This window comes from Vicugna pacos, chromosome 7, assembly GCF_048564905.1.
Source record: "Vicugna pacos chromosome 7, VicPac4, whole genome shotgun sequence".
Taxonomy (NCBI): Eukaryota; Metazoa; Chordata; class Mammalia; order Artiodactyla; family Camelidae; genus Vicugna; species Vicugna pacos.
In genome coordinates, this window is record NC_132993.1 from 84,660,399 (window position 1) to 84,684,471 (window position 24,073).

The window sequence follows — 24,073 nt, forward strand, 5'->3', positions numbered from 1 at the left end:
GGGGGGTGGGGAGAAACTGAACATAACTGTGACTTCGTTCTCGCTGGCATACCACCGCCTGGGTCACTGTGTCATGTTTAGATTCAGGCCCAGTGTCTCATCTCGGCCCCTCGGGTGGGCTGCCCCACAATGCTCTCTGCTTTTATGCCTTCTGGTCACGTTTCCTCGTGTGAGCCCCCACCACACCCTCCCCTGCAGGGTGGATGGACATTGGGACCTGGTTGTGACATGCAGAGTGACGTGTGAAAATGGGCGTGACTTCCGCTCTGTCCCAGCTCCGCTGTTCCTTCTCCCCCTCTGTGTCCTTGTAATTGCTTCAGGTGGAAGCCAAGTGGTATAATGGGGTTATGGATGTGGATTTGGTTCCTGGCTCTGCCGTTTGCCCTATGGGTGATCTTAACCACTCCAACCCTACATTTCTCATTTCTTAAGCAAGGATGATGCCTCCCTCTAGAGCCATTCTGTGGGTCACACCGTGTAACATTTGTGAAGAGCCAGCCGTGGTGCTGGCACGTGGTGAGGATTCTAGTGACTTGTATGCCATGGTCACGCCGTGGTCACGCCATGGTCATGGCTCATCAATGTGGAGTTATCCTCGTGCCTGCAGGACACTGTCCCGGCGTCCACGTGGCCCTGGCCTGGTGTACAACTTGATCTTTGTGACATTCCTCTCTGTCCTGTTTTCTTTCACTCCACTCACTCCCAGTAATTTGGAGGAAGCCTGAGAAGCCTGCCAAACTAACATCAGGCAGTTTAGCTATTTTAATTTGTCTCTGGCCGAATATGTGATGGGGAGGGAGATCGACTGAAAGATACTTTGGGAATTTGGCTTCCATGTCTCCTGTTAGCACAGAAAATTGAGAACCATTGAGTCTCAGGACATTCTCCAAAATGAAAATGCTGTTTCGTGAATTGCCACCTGTGGTTGTTGCTGCCATAAACTGTGAGTGAGAAATCACAGGTCTCTTGGAAAGAACAATCAAATCTGTGTGGTTTGCCCTGAAATAAAATAGGGAATACACAGGCTTTAAAGCCTAGGATTTGGCATAATGCAAATGAAGCAAGTCATGAATCTGTAATCCTTTCACCCGCAGCTTTGAAGTCTTTATGGTTATTGCTGCTGAAGATGCTGCTTTTTGGTTGATACAGGCAGGCTGCATCAACACCATTTAGAATAGCTGGAGGCCGACGTTTTAGAAGAAAAAGGGCAACCAGAGCAATTTCCCTGAGGGTCCATGAATCCGAATTCTGTTGAATGTGACAGTTCCTCGATAACCCTGGGTTCTTCACAGAAACACGTGTGGGAGGTGCTGGAGCCTCGCTGTCCAGAGTGAGTCTAAGAATGAACTAGTCTTCAGTGTTTCTGGACCGAGAAAATACATCTCTGGGGTTTTAAAAAATATGTGGGTGTTCACGTGGGAAGGTAGGGATAAACTGCCAGCTTTGTTCTGCTCCTTCATTATTTCTTTGGATTTAAGTACCTGCATAATCGTTTCCCACCCTTTTGTGTTGGCTTCTTCTCTCCCCACCCCTGCCCTGGCTGTTGCTCTTGGGTAAAAGTGCTCTTACTAATCAGTTGGACTGTGGGATGATATGTCAGGGTTTAGAGTCAGTCTTTCCTCTGTCTATACCCATCTTACTCATTCCTTGAGCCTATTCACCTGAAAAGTATCAAAGAGGGAAGAAGACTCTAGGAAAGGAAGAACAGTGGTCGGCTAAGTCAGCATGGTTTGACTTAGGAAATGTTACCATCATGTTAGGGCAGATGCCTTTTTGCTTACAAGTGAAATGATGTAACATGTATGGTTGACATTTCCTGTTGAATTCTTGGTTCAGCATTTCAGTAGGAGGTACCAGATGAAACTCTGCATTCTCAGCCTTCATGGTTGGCATGTGTCTCCATTGACGTAAAAACGACAGAATCTATGGAGTGGCACACTTGGTGCAGGTCATGGCGTGGCCATCCCAGGGTCTCCGCTCTGACTTGGGGTACTTCACCCCACCTGCAACTTCCTACGCTCTTCTAAAATAGCCACAAAATCCTCCAAAACTCTGTGCTATTTTCAGACCTGCTTCCACTTAGAATAATTAGTTTCAATCATTACAAGATTAGTGCCTAATTTGGGATGAAGTATTTTATTTGGCCTTAAACTGTCTCTTTTTTCGAGCTTCAGAGAATATGTGTTCCAAGAATGACCAGGCTGTGTGCATCTCTCCCAGGTGCATGGTAACCGTGTGGAGAGGAGGCTGGAATAAACCCCACCCAGAGGCGGCCTCCCTGCTCCCGAGCTCATCCCGGGCTCCGTGAGCAGCAGCCCGGCTTCACAGCTGTCTCCCTGAATAGCGCCTGGTGCTTGTCGAATGAAAAGAGTGGTTCCTCTGCTTTACCTTAAACCATCTCACCCTTTGCCCAAGTCACTTTTAAAATTATTGATGTGAATTCTATACCATAAAACTGACTATTTCAGAGTCCATCTTAAAGTGAGTAATTCAGTGGCATTTAGTACCTTCACCGTGTTGTGCAGCCGTTGCCTCCTTCTAGTTTCTGGTACCTGTTACGCGGTCACGCCGCGTCCCTCCCTCCCCCTGGTGCCTGGTGACCACCATGCTGCTTTTTGTCCCTGTGGACCTGCCCATTCTGGATGTTTTATGTAGATAGAATCATCCAATCTGTGGCCTTTTGTGTCTGGCTTTTCTGCTCAGCCTGATGTTTCCGAGGCCTGTCAGTGATGTCGTGGGTATGAGTTCGGCTTTCCTTTGTGGTTCGATACTGTTCTAGCGTCCGGATATAGCGCATTCTATTTATCCACTCATTAATCGACAGACATTTGAATTGTTTCCATCTTTCAGCCCTTGGGAATAGTGCTGCTGTGAACGTTCACGTACTGGCATTTGAGTGTGTTTTCAATTCTTCTGAGCCACGGTGTGCTTATTTCCTGATTGTCTCTCTCACCTGTCCACCACTCTCCCTTTAGTCGAGCCTCCCTCATCTCTGGTGCCCTGGCTGGCTGGTCTGGCTCTTCCCTAGTCTGCACTCTATGCTGTAGCCCTGTAGCCTTTTCAAAATGCAGACCTGGCGTTTATGCCCTTCATTGATTTTTGAGGTTGCTCACAGGATAAGGCACAAACTCCTTTCAGGCCCACAGGGCCCAGCATAGCCAGGTCTCTAACTGTTCCTTTAAGCTCATCTCACCATTCTGCCCCTCACTATCTCTGCCGGAGCCACACTGACCTTTCTGTCCTACAGACTCTCCATGCCGGGCTCCACCACGGGCCCTTTGCACATGCTCCCCTGTTGCCTGGAATGCTCCTCTCCTCTTTGCCTGATTAACACCTTCTCACCCCAGAGTTCTAAACTCACGCCTCAGCTCTTCAGGGAAGCCTTCCCTAAGTCAGACTCACCCAACCCCACCCGTACCATCTTGGATGCCCACAGGCTCCTAACTGTTCCTTTGTAGCACAAATTCCAGTTGCAATTTTACATTTGGAAGATTATTTCATTAATAACTGTGACTACAGAGACAGAAGGCAGCTGTATGCAGAGCATGGGTTCTGGAGCCAGACTATCAGGGTTCAAATGCTGGCTCTGTCCCTTACTGGCTGTGTGATCTTGGGCAAGTTAATTAACCTCTCTGTGCCTCTGTTTCCTCATGCATCAAATGAAGATCATAATAACACTTACCTTAGATGAATGTTGTGGGAATGAAATAAATTCATATGTGTTAAGTACCTGGCACTAGAATGACCTCAATAAAAGTACTTTTGCTATAATTAAAAACAAAAAAGAACTATGCCTACACTGCCACCCCAACACCCTTCTTCCCCAGACTGTAAGCTCAGTGGGCAGGGAAGCTCAGGGGGCAAGTCTCTTTTGCTCATTGTTATAGCTCTAGAATTTAGTCCAGGATGACCATGTGGTCAGTGCTTATTAAGTTTTTATTGAATGATTGGATGAACCCATTCCCTTCTTCACAGAGACCATTACACTACGGTGTCCCGTCTGTCTGTCCGTCTCTGCACTTTTAGGGGGCTCTCCCTTCCAGCACGCAACTTGATGGCGTTTGGCCGCAACCCTGCTCCTGCCCACTTCCTCATCTGGCGTGTTTGAGGAATTGTTGAAGGCGGGGAGCCTTTGTCCCTGGCTCTGTCCTGAGGGTGTGGCCCAGTCAATGGGACAACTGCAGGAACACAGAAGGCTTGCTGGGCGCCGGGCCATGTGCTCCCTGCTTCAGACATACCAAACGAGAGAGGCGGGAGTGATTTCTGTCCCCGTGTTACAGACGAGGATGAAGAGTCTTAGCATCTGGAGACATTTGGAGAAGAGCCTCTGGAAGTGTCCCTGAAGGGCAGAAATAAGGGATGATGAGGACAGTGGCAGCACAGGAGTGTGGAACCCCCACGCGAGGGTCCTGGGCCCTGTGCCTCTCCCTCCCTGTTCTAACCTGGCTTCCAGCTCCACAAAACCTTCAACTCCTTACTCTCCATTTTATAATCGCCCTTGCAAAGAAATCTAATTGCCCTGACAAGGCCGCCCCCCCACCTCCGTCCTGGCCCTGCTTATGTTTAACTATCTCAGTCAGGAAACGTGTGCTGAGTAACTTCTGGGAGCACAGAGGAGAGGCCAGCAGAACCAGCAGCCGCTCTGTTGACAGGAGTGCATGTGGGTGTCACTTCCCTGGGCTCTGAGAAAGCTGCTAACGATCAGCTGGTTGTGGAGGCTGAGGAAATGCCTCCTTGTTTGCTTTGTATCTTCCTCAGCGTGGTAAGAATGTGTAAACAAGGACGAACAGTCCTCCAGAGTCCTTTCGGGTCCCTGTGAAAGAGCATGTACATGGAGCTGACCTAGCGGGGCTCGCGGGCGGAGTGACAAAAGGGCCGTGAGTCCATTGCTTCTCTCGACAGACGGAGAGGGACGGCCATGAGCCATTAGAGCAGGGGCTGCCCTAGGAAGCTCTGAATGCTTGGCTGTGTGTCCTGCTGGTGCCTGACCCTACCAGAAGGAAGGCGGCAGCCTGATGTGCTGACCTCCCTGGGAGAGCAGTGTCCCCAGGCCATGCAGCCTGGCACATTGGGAAGCTGACATTAGCAGCATGGTGGCCGTGCAGCTTTTAGCTCCAGGGAACCCCAAATCTGGGATGCGTGGGTGTGCATTGTCACGTGGGGTGCGTTGGTTTAACATGCGTTTCCGGGGCCTTCTCTCCTACGTGCATTTGAGCATTAGGCTTGGCTACCCCAGGTTTCATCCTGCCCGGCCCACTGGCCGGCAGTGAGTGACCTTGCTGTGTTCCCTTTCTGAACTGTGCTTTCCCCACGTGTCAAATGAGAGAATTATTAACTGCCTCCCTTGGTTGGCATTAGGATTAAAGGTGATAATATGTGAAAAGTGCCAAATAGTTGGCACTTAGGAAACATTCGTCCCCTTTCCTCCCCTTCCTCCTGCTTCTGGGTCTCGGTTTTTCAGAGCATTCAGGAGCTAACCTGGTCATAGATTATTGGCCACCTATGTTTTCTTACTGTTGCTGGATTTACCCAAACTGAACCTACTGGAATGACTACCTGTTAGTAAGTAAGTTATATTTTGGCAGTTTAGCAAAGGATCTTCCCATGGGGCGTAGGGCACGTTAAGGAAAACAACTGATGCTATGTTTTGGCAGAGTGGACTGTCCTCTTCCTGTTTGGGAGAAAGCCTTTGGAACGTTAACCCAGTCATCGCAACCCACTTCTTCGTGGAGTTCACGTGGCGATTATCACAGAAAGAGGGAAGAAGGAGTTTTAATGCTTATGAGAATCCCGTGTTTTCTCTGCCATTTTTACACTTCTTTGCCCGCATGCTCCCACCTTTCCCTGTTCTCCACCCTCTCCTCCTCGTGTCCTAGCATCAGGCAGTTGCAGGACTCAGAAGAGCCTCTGGCGGGGTCCTCTCCTCGTATCCTTGCACTTTACACGTGGGGAGACTGAGACCCAGGATGTCAGATGACAGGCCCAGGGTCCCGAGCTCCTCCGTGCTCCTCTTCTTCCAGCCCCTGGAGGTGGCCCTCTGAGGAGACTACCAAGGCTCCAAAGAAACAAGCCCACCTCTTTCTTTCAATATGAGGAAATGATAGTTGCCCAGTGAGCCTCCAAGGGGCGGAGGAATCCCTGCCCCACCATCCCGCAGACCCCTGGGCCCTGGGAAAGGATCTTAGAGGCAGGGCTGCAGCAGGATCCTTTTGGCCATGGTGAGCCACTTTTACTTACGAGTAATATGTCTTCCTTCTGGTATGTGGGCGAAGCAGACAATTTGAGAACCAGCTGTTCTGAAAAGAAAAGAAAACAAAGACCCGTGAGGCAGAATTCAGATGTGGAGGGCTCTCGCAGGAAGCTTTTGTTTTCCTTTGAAATTTTGGGGAGAAAGGATCTAAGGATTCGCTAAAGGTGGGCTGGCCCCACCCCCTGCAGCCTGCCCCTGCCCCACCTGCCCCACCTGCCCGACCTGCCCCACCTGTCCTGTCCGGGCCTGGAGGTGGAGCATCAGGAGACAGACCTCAGTTCAGACCCTACCTCTTAACTCTTTTATCAGCCATGTAATCTTGAATGTGAACTCATTTTGGGGCATAACCTTTCCAGGCTGTACTCGTGAAGAACTGGTAGAGTGAGCGCTGTGGGGGGCCAGGGGCGGTGTGTAAAACGGGAAGGCTCTGGAGCAGGCTTCTCAGAGCTGGCTGAGCTCATGAACCCTCCCCACCTCCGGGAGCTTGGGAAAATACAGATCCCAGTGCAGGAGGTCTGAGCTGGGCCTGAGAGCTTGCACTTCTAACATACTGGTCCACGGCCCACACTCTGAGTAGCAAGGACCCAAAAGATGCTCCCATCCTTAGGTTTGCTGCGAACTGTAGGTGCAAACAGACAGCTATGTCAACAAGCTGGCAAGTCTTTTTTCAGCCCTAGAAATAGAAGAGAATACCTGCCCCTTACCTGACGCCGATCATGAAAGTTTAGGCATAGGGGGCTTTCGGCCATCAGCAGTCTTCTCCCTGGTCCCTTATATTGTTAATTGTCCCCAATAACATGAGAAATACTGAAGAAGAGGGCAGGGAAAGGGACGATCTACTCTGTGGGCCCAGAGAGGTCATCAAGGACCTTACAAAATACCTTACATACCTCAGGGTTCAGGAGTTATGGTTCCTTATCTCCCAGAGTTTCCCTGTGCAGAGCGTCTTTCAGGTATAAAGCAAAGAAAATGGAGAACGTCTTTCCTTCATCAGTAACACCAACTTGCATCTCGAGTCAGAGTCGCCTGGAGGGGCTGTTAAAGCACAGATTTCCAGGCTCCTCGCTGGGGATTCTAATTCAATAGCATGTTCAGATCCCAGGGGATACCGATGAGCACACTTGGACTAGCACCACGTGAGTCCCCAAAGCCTGTCTGTAGGAGTGGTGCACGTGGGAAACATGCCAGCCTGTGCCCCCTCTTCCCGGTTCTCACCCTGCCGATCACAGTGGCTTTGCCAGGAGTGGGCATGTTTACGCTGCACTGGGGTTTGCGGCGTGAACGAGAGGTTCATCTGTCTCCAGATGTCTGAAGGTCCTGCGAGGGTTAGGAGAGATGAGATTTCCGGCTGCCTGCAGATGGCTCTTCCTAGCACAGCGGGCCCCGAGAGGCTGAGGCTCTGTAATGTGGCTGGTTGGCTGATCACCTGGGGGGGATGTTTAAAAATAGAGCTTCCTGGGGTACATCCTAGGAGACTCGGGCGAGCAGCCAGGCTTGGGACCCCCTGCGTGGAGAGCAGCGAGGCACCAGATGGGCAGTGGAGAGCTGCTCTCACTTTTAACGATTCTTGGATTCAGCTCTAATGATTACTCTACTGAGCAAATGATTCCCCAGCAGGAAATTGGACCATTTGTAAGTACATTTCCTCGCTGGATCCCTAAAGTCAGAGTTGATAAATTCCTCTTGCATTTTCCAAAGTGGTTCATTTCTCTCCCAGGGATAGTTACCAGCCAGGACCATCTGGCCATGGGGGTTCATCTGGGGTGAAGCGTCCCTCGGGAATAACACTGTCCACGGCCTCTGGGCAGTGTTGAAAGGGGAGTGGACAACAGTCACCGATGAGCAAATCCCAGAGAGAACACTTCCCAGGCAAACTCAAAGTCAGGTTAAAATTGAGGCAATGTTAGATAATTAGCTTCAAGGAGCAGTCCCTCCTCTCATTTATCACACGTGGATTTGAGGACGGTGGTCTTCCCTGGAGTCTCCTGGTTCACCAGGAGATGCTTTCAGAGCGTCACTGGGCGCCATGCGCTGTGCCAGGTGGGCTGCATGAAGGTGACTCGGGTACAGTCCCTTCCCTTATGGCAACCACTGTTGGCGAGAGGCAGGCACTTAACATCTAACTGTAAAGGCAGCTTAACTCCTAGAGCAGCGTGTATCTGGAGCAGCCTCCCAGCACGCTCCACCCTTGCCCGGTCTCATTTTCTCCATAGCAGTTGCCACAGAAATGACTGGCTGAGTACTTGCTTATGCCTCATCTTCCCTCTTACAGCATAAGCAACAGGAGAGCAAAGAGCAGACCGTTAGATCCTGCCATCTCTCGGCCACTGGATGTGAGCGCCTCAGGAGGGGCACAAGTGCTGCTCTCTGCAGCTGAGGCCTTCCAGGAAGGGGCTGCCCCAAATCTGGGGCAGATGCTTTGGGAGGAGGTAGCAGCTACAGTGGTTCTCAGACATTAGCAGGCATCAGGATTACCTGGAGGGCTTGTTAAAACACAGATCACTGGGCCTCACCCTAGAGTTTCTGATCCAGTAGGTCTAGGATGGGGCCAGAACTTTTCTAACAAGTTCCCAGGTGATGCTGATGCTCCTGGGCCCAGGACCACACTTCGAGGGGTGGGGCATCAGTGCAGCCGTCACAACTGACCCAGCGGACAGGTGGAAGGTGACCAGGTAACAGAGGCAGGGAGACTTCTTAAAAGTGACCCAGGTGAGAGGAGATGGGGCTCTGAAACAGGCCACAGCAGTGGGACTGGAAGAAGAAAGAGGGTGCTCCAGACACACGTGATGATGGGCGGGGCTGGATGCAAGATGGGACACAGGAGGAGAGGCAAGAGTCAGAGCAGCCGGAAGGATGCAAATGCCAGGAACCAGGATGGGCATGGGGTGGGGCAGAGGAATGGCATGTTCCTTTGGGACCTGCTGCTGGGTTTTCACTTCTATAGAGACCTCCAGATGGGAATGTTAAAAAGGAAGTTGAAATGCAATTCACAACTCATGAGGGAAATCTGAGCTGCAGGTATAGATTTGAGGGCCTTTGGGGTAGAGGTGTAAGCTGAAGCCGTGGGGCTGAGTAAGATTAGGTAAGGCTGGCTCATTAAAGAAAGAGCAGTGATGCCCCAGAAGGAAGCCAAGAGACTCGCTTGGAGTGCCGGGCAGAGACAGAGAGGAGTGGGGTGCTCCGAGGTGCATGAAGCAAAGGGACAGGAGGGTGTCACTGGGAAGGGGCAGTACCAGATGTCAGGGCATCTCAAAAACTGAGCCCGTATCTGAAAAATTCGAGGACCCCTCAAAGTAGCCATCCCCAAGCGGCGGGGTTGCATGTGAGGCGTGAATTAGAGGAACTGGTCCACACACTTTCAAGCCCATAGTTTTTCAACTCCTCATTTTACTTTGCCTGTGCAGTTTTAGTTTTCCTTGACGATAAAGTCGCCTTCTGGTTCCATATTGGTGGCACACGCACAAGCGGAAAGAATCTCACCCTGTAGACACACGTGGGGCGTAGGAACCATCACGACAGGAGGCGTCTCTTCTCAGAGCAAAACCAAGGTGGACAGTATGGTGGCTCATGGTGAAGCTAGGGGTCAGCTGGTTTTTCTTCAGTTGAGGCATAATTGACTTACAATATTGTATTTGTCGCAGATATACCACATAGTGGTTTGATATTTTTATACATTATGAAATGATCACATTGTCTAGTTACCATTTTTCATCATGCAAGTTATTTCACTATTATCAACTAAATTCTGGGGGCAGTTTTTGCACCTCTAAGCTCCACGGTGGGAAGACAAGACACCATGTATTCATCTTTTTTCCTCTGCATCTGATACTGATGTAGACCCTCGTGGAACCTTGAAACCCCTAGTGTTACAAGAATTAAATGGATTCTGACAACTTGTTTTGAACTATTTGCGGTAAAATGCTGCAAAGAGAGTCGATTGCTGTGAACTGAGTGTCCCCAGGTGATAATTGTGTCTTTCATAGGTGGACAGTTTGTTTAATTTGTGGTACCTGTTTTGTCGTCTGGGTCTTTGCAGACCCTGGTTTTTGAGAACACGGGGATGGAATCTGATGAGACTCTGATGAGTCAGGATCGAGGTTTACTGGCTCTGCCTGCTGTGAGAACACACACCAACCTGTGCTCTGTCTTCACAGTTCTGTACGGAGCTCAACCAGCCAATCCTGCCCAACATCCGCAAGTAGAAGGGGCCCCGAGGATGCTGGAAGTTCATTGTTTCAGAGACGCCCTCGACTCAGCTCCAGAAGGTATCCTCATCTGCAGAACTTGGATTTTCTTCCCATTTTCTTTTCCTCCCAACCCTAGACATTTAAATGTTTCCTTTGCCAACATCCTTGGTGTGATTTTGTATTTCTGCCCACTTTTTAGCTCTTTGCCATTCATTTCAAAATGCCCTGGTTCTCGTTTCCTGTTTGGATCGGGAAGGGACTGCCGCCCAGCGGAAATGGGAGTTTGGGTGTTGGGAGGAGAGGAGAAATCCTGTCTGGAACCAAGGCCACAAGTAGGGTATTTCTGTCCTTTGTGCTCATAATCCCTTCTCCACGGTTCCAGCCACTGCCAAGTTTGTGGCGAGCCCATGTTCATTGACTGAAAACTTCAGACCCACTTAATTGCGTGTGCACTCTTGGCTTTCAGTGGGAGGAACTGTGCACGTGGAAATGGTCTGTGGGAATTTTCAGCCGATTTTAATTTTGCATGTTCTTTCAGTAGGATCACCCATCTGGGTTTGGGTAAATCTCTGTATATATAGATTTTCACTCTGGCATATCATATTCAAGATCGGTTTTTATTCACTTGAAATGTTCAGTATCAGTGGAGTTGTAGATTTAAAAAAAAAAACCCGGCTAATTATGAGTGGAAAAAATGTATCATCATATAATTTTTCTATAAATGCAGATGCTTTATTTTTTTCTCTCTAGTATTCCTAGTATGCTGGTAAACACACATGAATGGTGCTTAGCTGAGTGATGTTGAGATTTGAGGCTTTTAACTGATAAATGTTTACTGGATTAAAAGTATCCAGTCATTTATTGACAGTAAGCTCTCTTTTTAGCTACACCTTAAAGTGTGACCTATGTTCTATTTCTCTGGCTTTTGGAGTGTGTAAATGGTTGCTGTAGGTGGGAGCCAGCGTGCATTCACAGGAGGCTGGAAATACTGTCAAACTGGAATGTATCTGGTCTTTACCACTCAAGCCCACAGCTGTCCCTTCTCAGTCCACATGAAAATAACAATAATGCCCCTTTCCTTTTTTTTAATAGCACTTCACACATAGGTAGGTTCACAAGGCTCTTAACAGCGCATTTAACGCTTTTTATTCATTCATATTCAACAAATCGTTAGAAAGGCGACTGCATGCCAGGCACTGTGTTACAAGCCAGATCTATATGGTGACAAAAACAGACCCAGCCACCCAGCCCAGCTTGTTTTCATTCATTGCATGTCCGGGGATCCGAACCTGAGCCTGACAGAGCCTGTGGTGGGGACAGGCCGGGTAACCGGACTCCAGGTAGGGTGTCAGGGCTGTTGGAGAACAGCAGGGAGGCCCAAGTTCAAGCCTCTTAAACCTCGCAGCTTCAAGTCCTTCATCTGTAAAACGGGAGCAACTAGCCCTCTCTTCACTCACAGGATGGCTGTAGGATTTAGAAAGATAACGTGCATTGAATGCTTGATTAACAGGCACGGGTGGCAGACAGGCCCGGTGGTGCTGGGCAGGGAGCGGGTGCCTGTCTCAGGTTGCCATGGAGAGTTGTGGGCCAGTGGACAAATCTCCTGGTTTCTCAAAAGGTGCCAATATCTGGATTTTAATGTGAAATTTCCTGAATTTTAAATGTGGGCAGATCATTTTAAAATTATTTTAAACACTGTCTGGATGTAACAAACAGTGTGCAAGTCACAAATGTGCCACCTGGACCGCGGAGCAGCAGGAGAGAGTGTGGCAGCAGCTGCCGTTTCTCCAGTGTCTGAAGGGACGTCCAGGTGCCTCCTCCTTGGTCTCCAGCCTCACCCCCTGGTGGAGGGGCGGTCCACACATGAGAACACTGAGGTCTAGTGAGACAAAATGATTTGCCCAGAAGTCATCCAGCTGATGCGAGGTGGGGTTCAGGCCCCGACCCAGCTAGCGCTCTCTGACTCTAATGCCCCCTCTCCTCCCACCACGCCATGTTGAGGGCAGCTCTTCTGGATAAGGGCCCACCTGAGCTGGGGGCTTGGGAAAAGCTCCCAGAAGGATGTGAGGAACCAGTAGTGGAAGAAGCAGCAATACAAGGCCAGGAAGGCCCAGTCATGCTGGGAACATAGGCGAGCAGGCGTGCAAGGCAGTGATGAACAGGGAGGTGCCCACCCGGAGGGCCCCTGGGTTTTACAGCAGAGGGTGACCTTAGTGGTACTTAAGGTTACTCTGGCACCACCGCTTGGGAAACAGTAAATTGGGGGGAAGGGTGTATCACCCTCTGATCCAAACAGGGCAAATCATATTTCCTTCACTCTACACCTGAGAAAACAGGTTTAGAAAAACACAGCAGCTCCCCAGAGATCCCACCGCTAAGTGGCTCAGGCGGTTCTGAGACCCAGGTCTTCTCATTGTTAAACTAGTGCCCCCACGAGTGGGTGGGCAGGTCGATCATTTTAAAATAGAAAGGCGCACAGCAGGCAGAACGCTGTTCCTCCCTTCCCTCCTCTGCCACACACGTGCGGCCGGGACTAAGCTGAAGCTGGCGACTCGGCCAGAGCCCACTCAGGATATGCAGTCACTTCTCCTTTCGCAACGAGCATCGCTGCCCCCACCGGGTGACACTGCTGATACCCGACCCCTGCACAGAGCCCCCAGCAGCCGGACTGGCGGTAGGGGGAGACTTTCCTCTTTCCACAAGGCACCCGGTGGCAGCAGCAGGAAGCAGGCAGATTCAGAGTGGTCCCTCTGATGGCCAGAGACCTTGACCCTGCTCACACCACCCTGTCTGTCTGCCCCACTCACTGGCCCTCGCAGCGCACTGCCCTGGGGCTTCAGACCCCCACGTGGGGCCCCATCCACCTGAAGAGGACCCTTGACCGGTTCCAAACCACTGAGACTGTTACTCCTGACCTCTGTTCATCTAGCACATGTTTATTGAATTTCTGCTAGGTGCCAGATCCCAGCTGTTGTAAGCAAAACCACCCTTTGGATTCTCGTATTTGATCCTCAGCATTGCCACTTACCAGCTATGGGGTTTTAAAGAAGTTACTTAACCTCTCTGAGCAGCTGTCTTCATCTGACAGATGGGAGTGTGAGCAGCTACTTCATGGGGTGTGATGATTAAAAAGATAACTCCATGCCTAATCTGGGTCCCCATTCCCGCCCCATCCCCTCAAAAAGAGAAGAGCCCAGGCACCCCTGGCAGTATGTGAAGCTCCCTGAAATTGCCGGTCTGGGAAATTGGGTGGGGGGACAAGGAGGCACACGCTGTGGCTTTGGGTGTGCTTTTGTCTCGGAAGCAGCCCCTGGGCATGTAATCTCAGGACCCAGAGCAGAGCTTGCTGCTCCCCATCGTCTCCTCCTGGGCTCACCTGCCTCTTCCTCCGCTCAGGGCTGAGCCCTGCCACCAGATAGACCCCCTACACACACTAACCCTCGTCTTCTCCTGCAGGGGCCCGGGTTTGCGGGATTCCTGTGGGACACAGCAGCCGGGGTGGAGCTGAGAGACGCCGCCTGGCAGGAGAGCTCGCCTGGCAACGGGCACGGGAAGCCCGTGGGTCCCAGCCCGTACCTTGCGAGGTTCAAGGTACCGCTCATGTCGCCGTGAAGAGCCACTCCGTCTGAAAAAAGGGAAAAAGGCCCTTTCTGAACTGTGAGCTGGAGAAGCTCATCTTTTGCCTTGGTTTTCTTCTCTCTGGGCTGGGGCAGCACACCCTCCTGGGGCTCCCTTGGCTGGGGACCACGTCCAGAGCAAGAATGAGAGGGATCTGGAGGATCTGTAGCTCTGGTCACGTTGACATGCGGGCGGGAAGGTCAGGGGGCTGCTGCCCAAACCTGACCCACCTCGGAATCACCCGGAGAGATTCTTAAGATCAGGGGTTCCTGGACCCTGCCCCAGACACACACAATGTCTGGGTTTCAAGCTTCAATGCTTCTTCAGTCTTCCCTGCACAGGGGTTAACGAGGCTGGGCATTTGGGACTCACTGGATTAGAGGGCAACTGGACTTCTCTGAGGACCCTCTCTCTTACCAGGGAGAGGGGGGACTCTGAAGGGGTCATTTGGGCTTGAAAGGGGCTCAGAAGGAGCTTCTGGGCAGTGGAGCCAGGGAAGCCCTATGACTGACACCTCCAGACAAGCCCTGTCTCACCAGAGTCCAGAGCAGCAAGCAGCCAGATCTGTGCTCTCTCTCTAATTTCCCCAGACATCCCTGGGAAATATTAATAAACAGCAAGCAGTCAGAAGCTGGGCAGCAGGAGCAAGAAGAAGCCAGCAGTCAAAACAGATCAGCAAGTCAGCAGTTGGCCTTATCCCTGTGAAGTCACAGGATCAGGCAGCGGTCCCTGGCCATAGCACTTAGCAAGCCACCTGCTGCCCACCCCGCCCACCCACCACACGCTCCAGAGAGGTTCCGTAGCCTGCGAATTGCTGCAGACCCCAGCACAGTTTCTGGCAGCGCCGGGCTGGGGCAGCCAGTGCTGGGGCTGTGATGGCTTTGGTTGGGGTCCAGCCCAGGACTGTCCCCCTCAGGCCCATAGCTGTAGAGGCACTGGTGTTCCGTGTGCGCGTGCACACACACACACACACGCACACCCCTGGGGTGTCTGTGGGTTGTGCTTATGGTGCTGATGTGGAATTCAGCCAGGTGTCACCGTTAATACCAGTCTTGCCTCCACACTGGATCCCTTTTCTCTGTAAAGTGGCTGTAATGGTTTTGGCCAAGCAAGGCAACAGGCAGAACCAGCCAGTGACGCTAAGAGGCAGGCTGTTTTTAATGGCCAATGAAAAATGCTGTCAGGTCACGAAATATTGGCCAAGGCGTCCAAGTGAAGCGATCGCCTCGACAGACGCGCAGCCTGCCGCACTTCATGGCATGTCGCGGGCCAGACAAGTGGTAGGAGCAGAGATGCGGCTCACCTCTCCACACTGGGTTTTCCTGCCCACAGCCTTGAGGTGGTTCCCCCACGGTCAGAGCCACAGCTGCAGAGAGAGCCCTCCACCCTCCAGGCTGGGCGGTGGTGCTGGCACATCTGTAAGGCAGAACTGGCAGCCTCCACTTCCTGCACCCTGCTGCTGCTTGGCAGCGCTTACTCTTTGTTGCCATGACAGACGGAAGGGCAGGTTGCTGAACTCTGAGCAGCTGAGCAAAGCTGCGGTGCTCGAGGACCGCCCGCACTTCGCGCTTCTGCACCTGTGCACCACGGCCACCCCTGGGGACGCGGCACAGGCATAGCCTGCGCTGCTAGGGTCCGGCCGGCTGTCGTTCTCGACATGTCTGAAATCGGGTGACAGCGCGCATCAGGGCACAGTGGTCTCTGGTGGGAGAAGAACATGTAGGGGTGGGCAGTGGGGAAGGAGGAGGGTCCCAGCAGTGGGTCCTGGCAGGGGATGGAGGTCTGGCCCTTTGCCTAAGAGCCCCAGGTCTTTGGTAACAACCAGTCGCTAGACCCCCACTTCCCCCGTGTTAGTTGCTTAGAAGAGAAAAAGCAAAAAGCAAAAATTTGCCATTTCCAGATGTGCCCAATTTTCCAGGCCCAGGAGGAGCAGGTACGATGTCGGGGTGCACTGATAGAACAAGATAGGTCTCTGTCCTGCAGGGGGTTGGAAAACCCTTCCGGTGCCCATCTCCCAGGGTGCGCCAGCCTCTGTGCTCAGCGCTGGGCGTGAAGCTGTGTGTGAGTCAGATAAAGCGGGAAGTAAGAGCATCGCGCCTGTCCTTGATGTGTCCTTTCCTCTTGCCCAGGTGGGAAGTAATGACTTGATCCTTGTGAACCTTCACCTGGCAGCCCTGACGTTCCCAGGGAGCGAGAACCCGAGCAGGAATCACAGCGACAACCACCGCTAGGCCAGCTTCGTGCAGACCTTGCAGGAAACCCTGAAAGGTAGGAGGCTGTCTTTCTCAGCTCCCACTTCTGCAGGGCAGGAGTTGTAGAAGGGGTTGCCTCTGTGTGCCCCTCCGTCCGATCCCTTCATCTGGCCATCTGGCCAGAAGGCAGCAAAGCCCAGGAAACCACCACACTCCCTGCATCTCAGGGAGCCCAGCTGCCCTGGACATGCTGACAGCTTTTCTTCGTGAGTCTAGCACACGGGTTCCATGGTGTCAGCTTTGCGGCTCTTCAGCCTCTGTTTGATGGAAAGGATTCAGTGATGACACCCTCCCCGGTGACAGCTCACTGTGGGTCAACTGCCCTGGGTGCGCTGCCTGCACATCTGCACGTGCTCTTCTTGTGAAGGAGGAAAAGTTGATGACAAGGGTGGGAAAGTCTGGTCGAGCAGTGAGTTGCATTTTTCTCTCCGGTGGGATGCAGACCTTACCGAAGGAGCCTTGAAGCTGACGGGAAAGCTGAATTTTAACCTCAGCTCTTTCTGTAGGACAGAAAAAGTTACCACCCCTTCAAGCTCCGTCTAGCGGGGGACGGACAGTGGTGACCTGATAGGGTGCTCAGGGGGCTTGGTGACCTTCTGAGGAAGTGCCCAGCACATAGTAGGCACTCAGCTAACATGAATTGACTCAAAAAAAAAAAAAAGCCAATGGGTTTACGAAAACATAGAAAAGAGCTGAACTTTAGAAGAAAGGTGGGCTGTCTGTTTTCTGGGTTCTGCCGCCAATAACACAGAAGGTTTTCTGTGCATGGTTTACCAGAAAGAAAACTTGACATGGCCGTAAAGATAGGGACGTGTGTGACTGCGCTTGGTTTTTTCAAAGCTTCTCTAGATGAGGGTTCACAGCTGGAGGCTGGAATTCTCTTCCATAAACTAGAGTCTTAACCAGTGTTCTCTAGCTTGCTCAGCATTTTTTTCCTTGTTAAGTTGGCCCCTCACAATGGGCTTATGAAGATTTGGCTATAAAAATAATTCAGTCAGACTACAAAGTTACATTTTGAAAAGACTTCTTATTGTGGTAAAATACGTATAACATGAAACTTACCATCTTAACCATTTTTAAGCCTTCAGGTCAGTTATATTAAGCATATTTACATTGTTTTACAACCATCACCACCATCCATCTCTAGAATTTTTTCGTCTCCCCAAACTGAAACTGCACCCATTAAACATAAAGTCCCCATACCTCCTTCTCTGGGTCCCTGAGCATCTCCATTCAACTTGCTATTTCTATGAATTTGACCACTCTGGGTATCTCCTGTGAGCGGAATCTTACAAAATTTGTCCTTTTGTTTCTGGCTTATTTCACTTAATGTTACATCTTCATGGTTCATACTATGTGTCAGAATTTCCTTTCTTTTTAAGACCAAATACTATTCTGTTTATTGGTCAATGGACACTAGGGCTGTTTCCATCTTAGGGCTGCTGTAAACATTGATATGCAAGTTACATTTTGAACCAGGATGTGCTGTGACCAGCATTCTCCTTAAATTATGAGTCTTCAGGCTAAGATAGTATCAGAAAGATGTTTAAGCTGAGATATTTCATCCAAGGAGCAACTATGTGGGAATTGTTCACCTGCAGTCTCCAGCCTAAAAAGGCTGACTTGATAGCTTTTCAGATCCATGCATGTTTCTCTTCTTTTCAGTCTCAAGGTTTTCCTTTTCGTGGAAGCAGAAAGGAAAGATGCCAGCCTCTAGCTTCTCTGATAACCTTAGTCTCTCTCTGTTTTGGTTTTTTTTTTCCCCTCCCTGATATCCAGGGACTGGTAAGGTTTTTGTTAGCAAACCTAGGCAGGTTATGTTCCAAACTGCCAGGGGACTATCGATCGACCCACAGCCTGGCTTGGCCTTGACACACCCATGTATGGACAGTGACTCATGTTTCTGTGTCCCCCTGTGTGTAACTAAGGTCCAGTTCATTGTTAACTGGTGACGCGGCAGACCCAGGATTCAGGAAGTGCTGCAGCCTGCCCGGGGGGCAACACGGGTGCATCGATGAGCAGAGGCGTTTCAGCTAAAACAAAGACTAAGCCTATATTCCACGGGCTTCTTTCTATCAGAGCAAACAGAGCCGACTTGATTAGTAAACTCTGGGCTTTTCTGCCTTTGTCTGGAATGTGCACCCAGGTTGACGTCAGCTTGGGTGTGCCCATCCTCTGATGGAATTCTCTGCTTTCACACCCGCCAGGGGGCCTTCTCTGTGAACTCAGCAAAAGGGACACAGGGTGCAGTCATCCTTGACATCTGGGGGGGACCTTCCTTCCCCCCGTGGGGACCGGCTTCTGCTGTTTTCACTGGCATTTTATAAATCCTGAGACTTGGAGCAAATCAGCCCCGAGCATTCTCCCCTCACTCCCAGCAACCAAGATGATTAAGGCACCCACCCCGGTGGACAGCCTTCTAGGAGAATTCCGGTCTCCACACATCTGGGGACTCTCAGGCAAGGACTGTCGCCATGTTATCACCCAACTGATTTAACCGAAAGAAAAAGCCTAGACGTGCCTGTTCAAAAAGAGCTGTTATTTTCATCCCTAAAGTTACACAGAGCTCGGCTCATTGACCCTCGACACCTGCATCTCCCCTGGCTTCAGAAGTGTCTCATATGGCTCACACTTCTTCAGATCTGCACCCCAGTGAAAACCTCCCTGCCACATGGGAACCTCCTGCCTCAGACTTTCTTAACTTCAGTTTTCCTTGATAGTCGATAAATGCAGCACCTTTTCCTTCTTTCCTTTCAAAATTGCACTGCACCCTAATTTTGAGGTTTTCCCCTCACTTTTTTCCCCCTCGCCTTGTTCACTGTTTCTTCCACACGTGTCTATCAAGCATCTGCCGGGCAGCAGGCACTGTTCCAGGCACACGGGGCTTTTCCATCCTTGCTCTTTGCTAAGAGCCCTGGATTTGAGTGCTGGCTCGGTGACCCTGGGCAAGCCTTTCCACCTCTCGGAGCCTCAGCCTCGTACCTGCACAGAGGGTCCAGTGCACAGTGAGGGCTCGGTGAATGGTCATTAACACTGGCCACGGATGAGATGTTATTAATGTTATTCTCAAGTTAGTTTTGCTATTTGGAAGGAGGCACCAATTTCTCAAGACCACGTGATTGGGCTCACCCTGCTCTTGTTAGGATCTAGCATGAGGGGTTAAATCTCTGTGGGCCACACAAGTGGCTGCAGGGAAGGCTTCCCTCCACTTTCCTTCTGTTCCGCCCGCCCCTCGGTGGAGGGCGTCACGTGCAGTGAGCAAGAGTCCTCTGCTGGTGGCGTGTGTCCTTCCACTTTAGATTTCTTTCCCTCCAGCCATTGTTACTGAAGCATGTTCATGTCCAGGAAAAAGATTTGCTGAGTCTCAGATGCATTTGGCCTTCGTTTATGAACTGCTTTCCTTAAAGCTTCCCTTGCAAGATGAGACAGAAATGCCGCTCCCTGTGATAACGTGGCTCCCCTGAAGGGACCTTGGAGACAGGCCATGACGGTCAGGCCGTCCATACGAATCCCAGGGAGGCTCGCTCGGGCCCACTGTCCTCTCTGCTCACTTTGGAAAGTACTTCATCACTATCCCACTCACTCTAGTAAATCAAACTATGAGAGAAATATTGAAGATACTTTAAAGGGAAAAGCTTTCCACTTTGGCCCTGTGTTAGTGTGCTCAGGCTGCAGTCACAAAATACCACGGTCCAGGTGGCTTAAACAAAAGGAGGTTACTTTCTCGCAGTTCTGGAGGCCGGAAAGTCCATGGTCAAGGTGTGGGCAGATTTGGTTTCTTCTGAGGCCTCTCTCCTTGCCTTGTGGATGGCTGTCTTCTCCCTGTGTTCCCAAGATCTTCCCTCTGTGCTCGATAAATGTTTGTTGAGCTTTTGTTAAATACCTGAGCAGGACCCTTAGGCCTTTTTGTGCTGTGAGATTTGGAGCCCATGGGTTGGAGCAGGGGTGATCTCTCCATCACACTGACCCCCATTTCCAGATGTGTCACTAATCTGTTCTTAAGTTTGGGAGGGGGTTGGCACAAGGAGTTTGGAAACACTGGGAGAATAAGAACCATGCTGTAGTCCTAACCTTAAGAGTCAAATCAGACAGCCACGATCCCACTTAAATGGGCTGTGGTCAGTGTTGGGTTCATTTCTCACCTCCTCTTAAACTCCTGATTTTCTTTCTTTCACTTCCAGGAGAAAAAGACGTGATCGTTTTAGGGGACTTCGGCCAGGGGCCAGACAGCACTGACTATGATATTCTGAGGAAAGAAGAATTCTGCCCCCTGATCCCCGCACGCAACTTCACCAACATCAGCACCAAGAATCCTCAAGGTTCAAAGACTCTGGACAACATCTGGATCAGTAAAACCTTGAAGAAGGTTTTCACAGGTAAACACAAGTCACTCGTCCTTCCTCCTGCTCCGAAATGGAGTAGAATGCACCTGTCTGAGCTGACAGTTCCGGATCACTTGGTTTGAGCAAGAGCCAGGAGTTGCCTTCCCAGGCATTTACTGGGTTATCATTTAGGTGACTGTGTCATTATCATTCAAATAGAGTCACATTTAAGAGTGAAGGGGTGTGAAAAATAATTAAAAGGCATTCACTGATGTACCACAGGGGCAACGCCAGTGTATCCTGGGCAGCATCCCCAGATTCCAAGATGAGCTGATAATGTAGCCTAATTTTAAGGACACTTAGTCATTCAGCAAACACCTCTCCAGACCTATCATGTTCAGCCGCTGTGTTGTGGCCTGAGGTTTACTGACTCACCGTCCATGCCCTGAGGAGCAGTGGTTAGGGGTGAGCTGACAGGATGGGAGAAGTGCTTTAAACAGGACTCCTCCAGGACCAGGGTGTGGTGGGTGATCTCAGTGCTGAAAAGCAGTCCCCCCCCATAGCAGTCACTTGCTGAGCAGACTTTGGATCAGAAAACAGAAATATAGTCGCAATGGTAGGGTCTTTTGATGAAAGACAAGAACAGTTGTTCTCAGTCCTGCCTGGAAGCTTCACTAATGCCAATGGATGCAGAGTATACTTCAGCGAGACATTTAAGAATGTTTTAAGTACTAATGCTGGGGTCCCACTGTGAGACCCCGACATGCAGCTGAGACTTAGATCCTCAAGACTAGAATTTCCCATCCTGGGCACCGGTTTCCTGTTGGACTGTGTCATGGGAGGATCCAGAGGATGAAGAAAGTGGGTCTCAAGAGGAGTGACAGTCATCAAACTAGGTGAGATGCAGTTTGTAAGAATGGCCTGCTGGCAAGACAGAGACTGGGGCTGCAAGGAGGCGCTAGCGGAAGGCAGTGCTCTCACCACGGGAGCTGGGGAGCCTGAGAACACTGGGCTGTAGGGAAGTTAGAAATCATTTCGTCTGCCCCCTTGCTGTTAAGCTTTTTAGGGGTAGTTTCAGTGCTTACCGTGGTAAACCCTCACTTGCTGAGAAAATCAAATGGGCTGAGACAGCGCATTTGCACAGACAAGCCAGGCTGAGTCTCATCAGGGAGCCCAGGTGTGCAGCCACTTGCCAGCCTGCGACACCCCGCCCTCACATCCCCCATCCCCTATATCCTGACCTCTGGTTTCTTTTCCCTCTGCCTCAGGTCACTGGGCTGTCGTGAGAGAGGGCCTCACGAACCCTTGGATTCCAGATGACTGGTCCTGGGGCGGAGTGGCTTCCGAACACTGCCCCGTGCTGGCGGAGTTTTACACGGAGAAGGACTGGAACAGGAAGGAAGGCGCCCGGAACAGCAGCGGGGTCACCCTGGAGCGAAGTGAAGCCAACATTAAGCACGAGCAGTGATGACAATGAACCGGGTTTCCACCCTTGGACCCCGGAGGCCAGGAGCTCCCCCTCCCCGGTGAAGATGCAGAGCGCCAGGAACTGTCTTTTCATCTTCATTCTGACCACGTCCGCGCCCGGGCCTGGACCCGCTTGCCGTCTTGGCGGATGTGTTTGGACCTCTGGCAGGGGCGGGAGCACGCTGGGCCCTTGAAGTGCTGGATGGTCAGATCAGAAGCCCAGCAGAGAACGGAAATGTGTGCCATCTGCGGTTGCCGCCAATCTCAGCCCACCGGCTGGCCACGCCCGCTGCCTGGACCGCTGCCTGGACCGCAGCCCGGAGAGGAGCAGCTGCGGCGGCCGAGCAGCAGGGAGTGGGAGATGCCGGGCCGCCGGGACCTGCCCGAGGGCTGCCGGGAGCTCTCCTCTCTGCCCACCAGTCTGCGATGTTCTGGCTGCAGATCACATAAAGCTTTTAACTTGAGCAGTCTTCTCAAACATTTTGAGTGGTGGCTTTTAGTTTTGTTTTGAAAAAATAAACAGAGATGAACCAGCCTGGCTGCAGTGAGAGCCCGGGGACAGTTCCCCTGCCGTGTGTGTTTTGTGCTCCCTTTGGATGCCCCTGGTGGGCTGTGGCCTGAGGGGTCCCGAACACAGTGCAACCCCCCAACCTCAGTCCCCAGGAGCCTGCTTCCTTTTCATCCCCGCCTGAGACCTTGCACAGGTGTCTGTCACAGCCGCGTAGACCCCCTGAGACCTCTGTGTAATCTCAAATCATCTCCTGCCTCCCAGAGCGCGCATCTTCTGACTTTTGGTCAGACCGTCTGTTATGTGTGTTATTACATTTGTGCCTCCAGATCCAGTGCAGGTTCCCTTGTGCTGGGGGACAATTCCATCAGAACGATGTCCTTTACTCTTTCCCTCCCTCCGTCCCTCCCCACTCCACCCCCTTTCCGTGTCCCCGCCCTCCCAGCCTCTAGCCCAGAGCCTCCCTCTGCTGCTTCTGAGGAATAGCTGTTGATTCTGGACCCACAGGGAGCCTGGGAACACTGGGGGAGGGAGGGTCCTTCTTTGTCGGTGGGTGTTGGGGGCCGGGAGCACGTGTTAACTGCCACCAGGCACCCTTCCCTTCCTTGCGTTGGGTTCTCACTGAGGTCCCTGTGAGACCAAGATGATGATGCCCATTTCACAGCCGAGGAAACTGAGGCTGAGGGAGCTTCACATGAAGGTCACTCAACTAGTAAGTAAATAGACAAGATCCACGCTCAGTCCAAAGCGCATGCCTATGGGTCAACCCTGTGCTGCCAGAAGTAGTGTGTCAGAGAGAATCAACACAGAGAGTGAACATGTGAGCCGTGACCCGGCTCCTTGCAGTTTACCACGGACTCTGAGGGCTTAGCCCTCCTCCAGCACTGAACACGGCATGGACCACCAGCATCACGCTGTGGGAACCCAGGGACGTGATGGCCTGTTTTCCACCAAAGGCCACCTTTGGGGCCACCTGGCTCCAAGGAGCACCACTGGTCATTGGCATAAGAAGGAAGTCCTTTCTGGGGGCTCCAGGTGTACCTGGGTGTCAGCCACGCCCACTCTGAGGGAGTGTCTCTCCAGTGGGAGGGTGAGTGGCACCTGGAGGCACTGAACCTGTGAGGGCTGAGCCTTGACCCAAAGCAGCTGAGTTAGAGTGAAAAGTCATGGCAGGTTGGAAAGGGTGCTTCCCTGCTGAGCTGACTCATCTAAAGCTAAAACCTCCACCTGCATTCAGCAGCCAGCTGCCTCGAGTCCTTGCAGCCAGATTTCTGCCCCAAAACTGGGGGAAGAAAAGGCTCCTCAACTGTGAAGAGGTAAAAGAAATTCAGTTGAATGACCTCTGGCTCATTTGGTTTGAGCCAGAGGCTGGGGAGCTGCATTACAGTGGCCACACCTCACAGGCAGGGTGGGCTCGGCCTCTTTGCTTCTGACATCCAGGGCCGGCTCGGGGAGCCTGGCCACAAGGG

General features: G+C 51.5%; 1 protein-coding gene across 1 annotated transcript in view; it reads left to right on the forward strand.

The window, feature by feature from the left end:
• Positions 1 to 22,640, forward strand: part of LOC140697254 (uncharacterized) — a 69,017-nt gene extending 46,377 nt beyond the window's left edge. Inside the window, exons 4-8 of the mRNA XM_072964033.1 lie at positions 10,405 to 10,515; positions 13,894 to 14,028; positions 16,185 to 16,323; positions 20,489 to 20,683; positions 21,898 to 22,640. Coding sequence (XP_072820134.1) covers positions 10,405 to 10,452 — 48 coding nt within the window. The 3' untranslated portion in view covers positions 10,453 to 10,515; positions 13,894 to 14,028; positions 16,185 to 16,323; positions 20,489 to 20,683; positions 21,898 to 22,640. The remainder of the gene's footprint in view (positions 1 to 10,404; positions 10,516 to 13,893; positions 14,029 to 16,184; positions 16,324 to 20,488; positions 20,684 to 21,897) is intronic.
• The last annotated feature ends 1,433 nt before the right edge of the window (positions 22,641 to 24,073 follow it).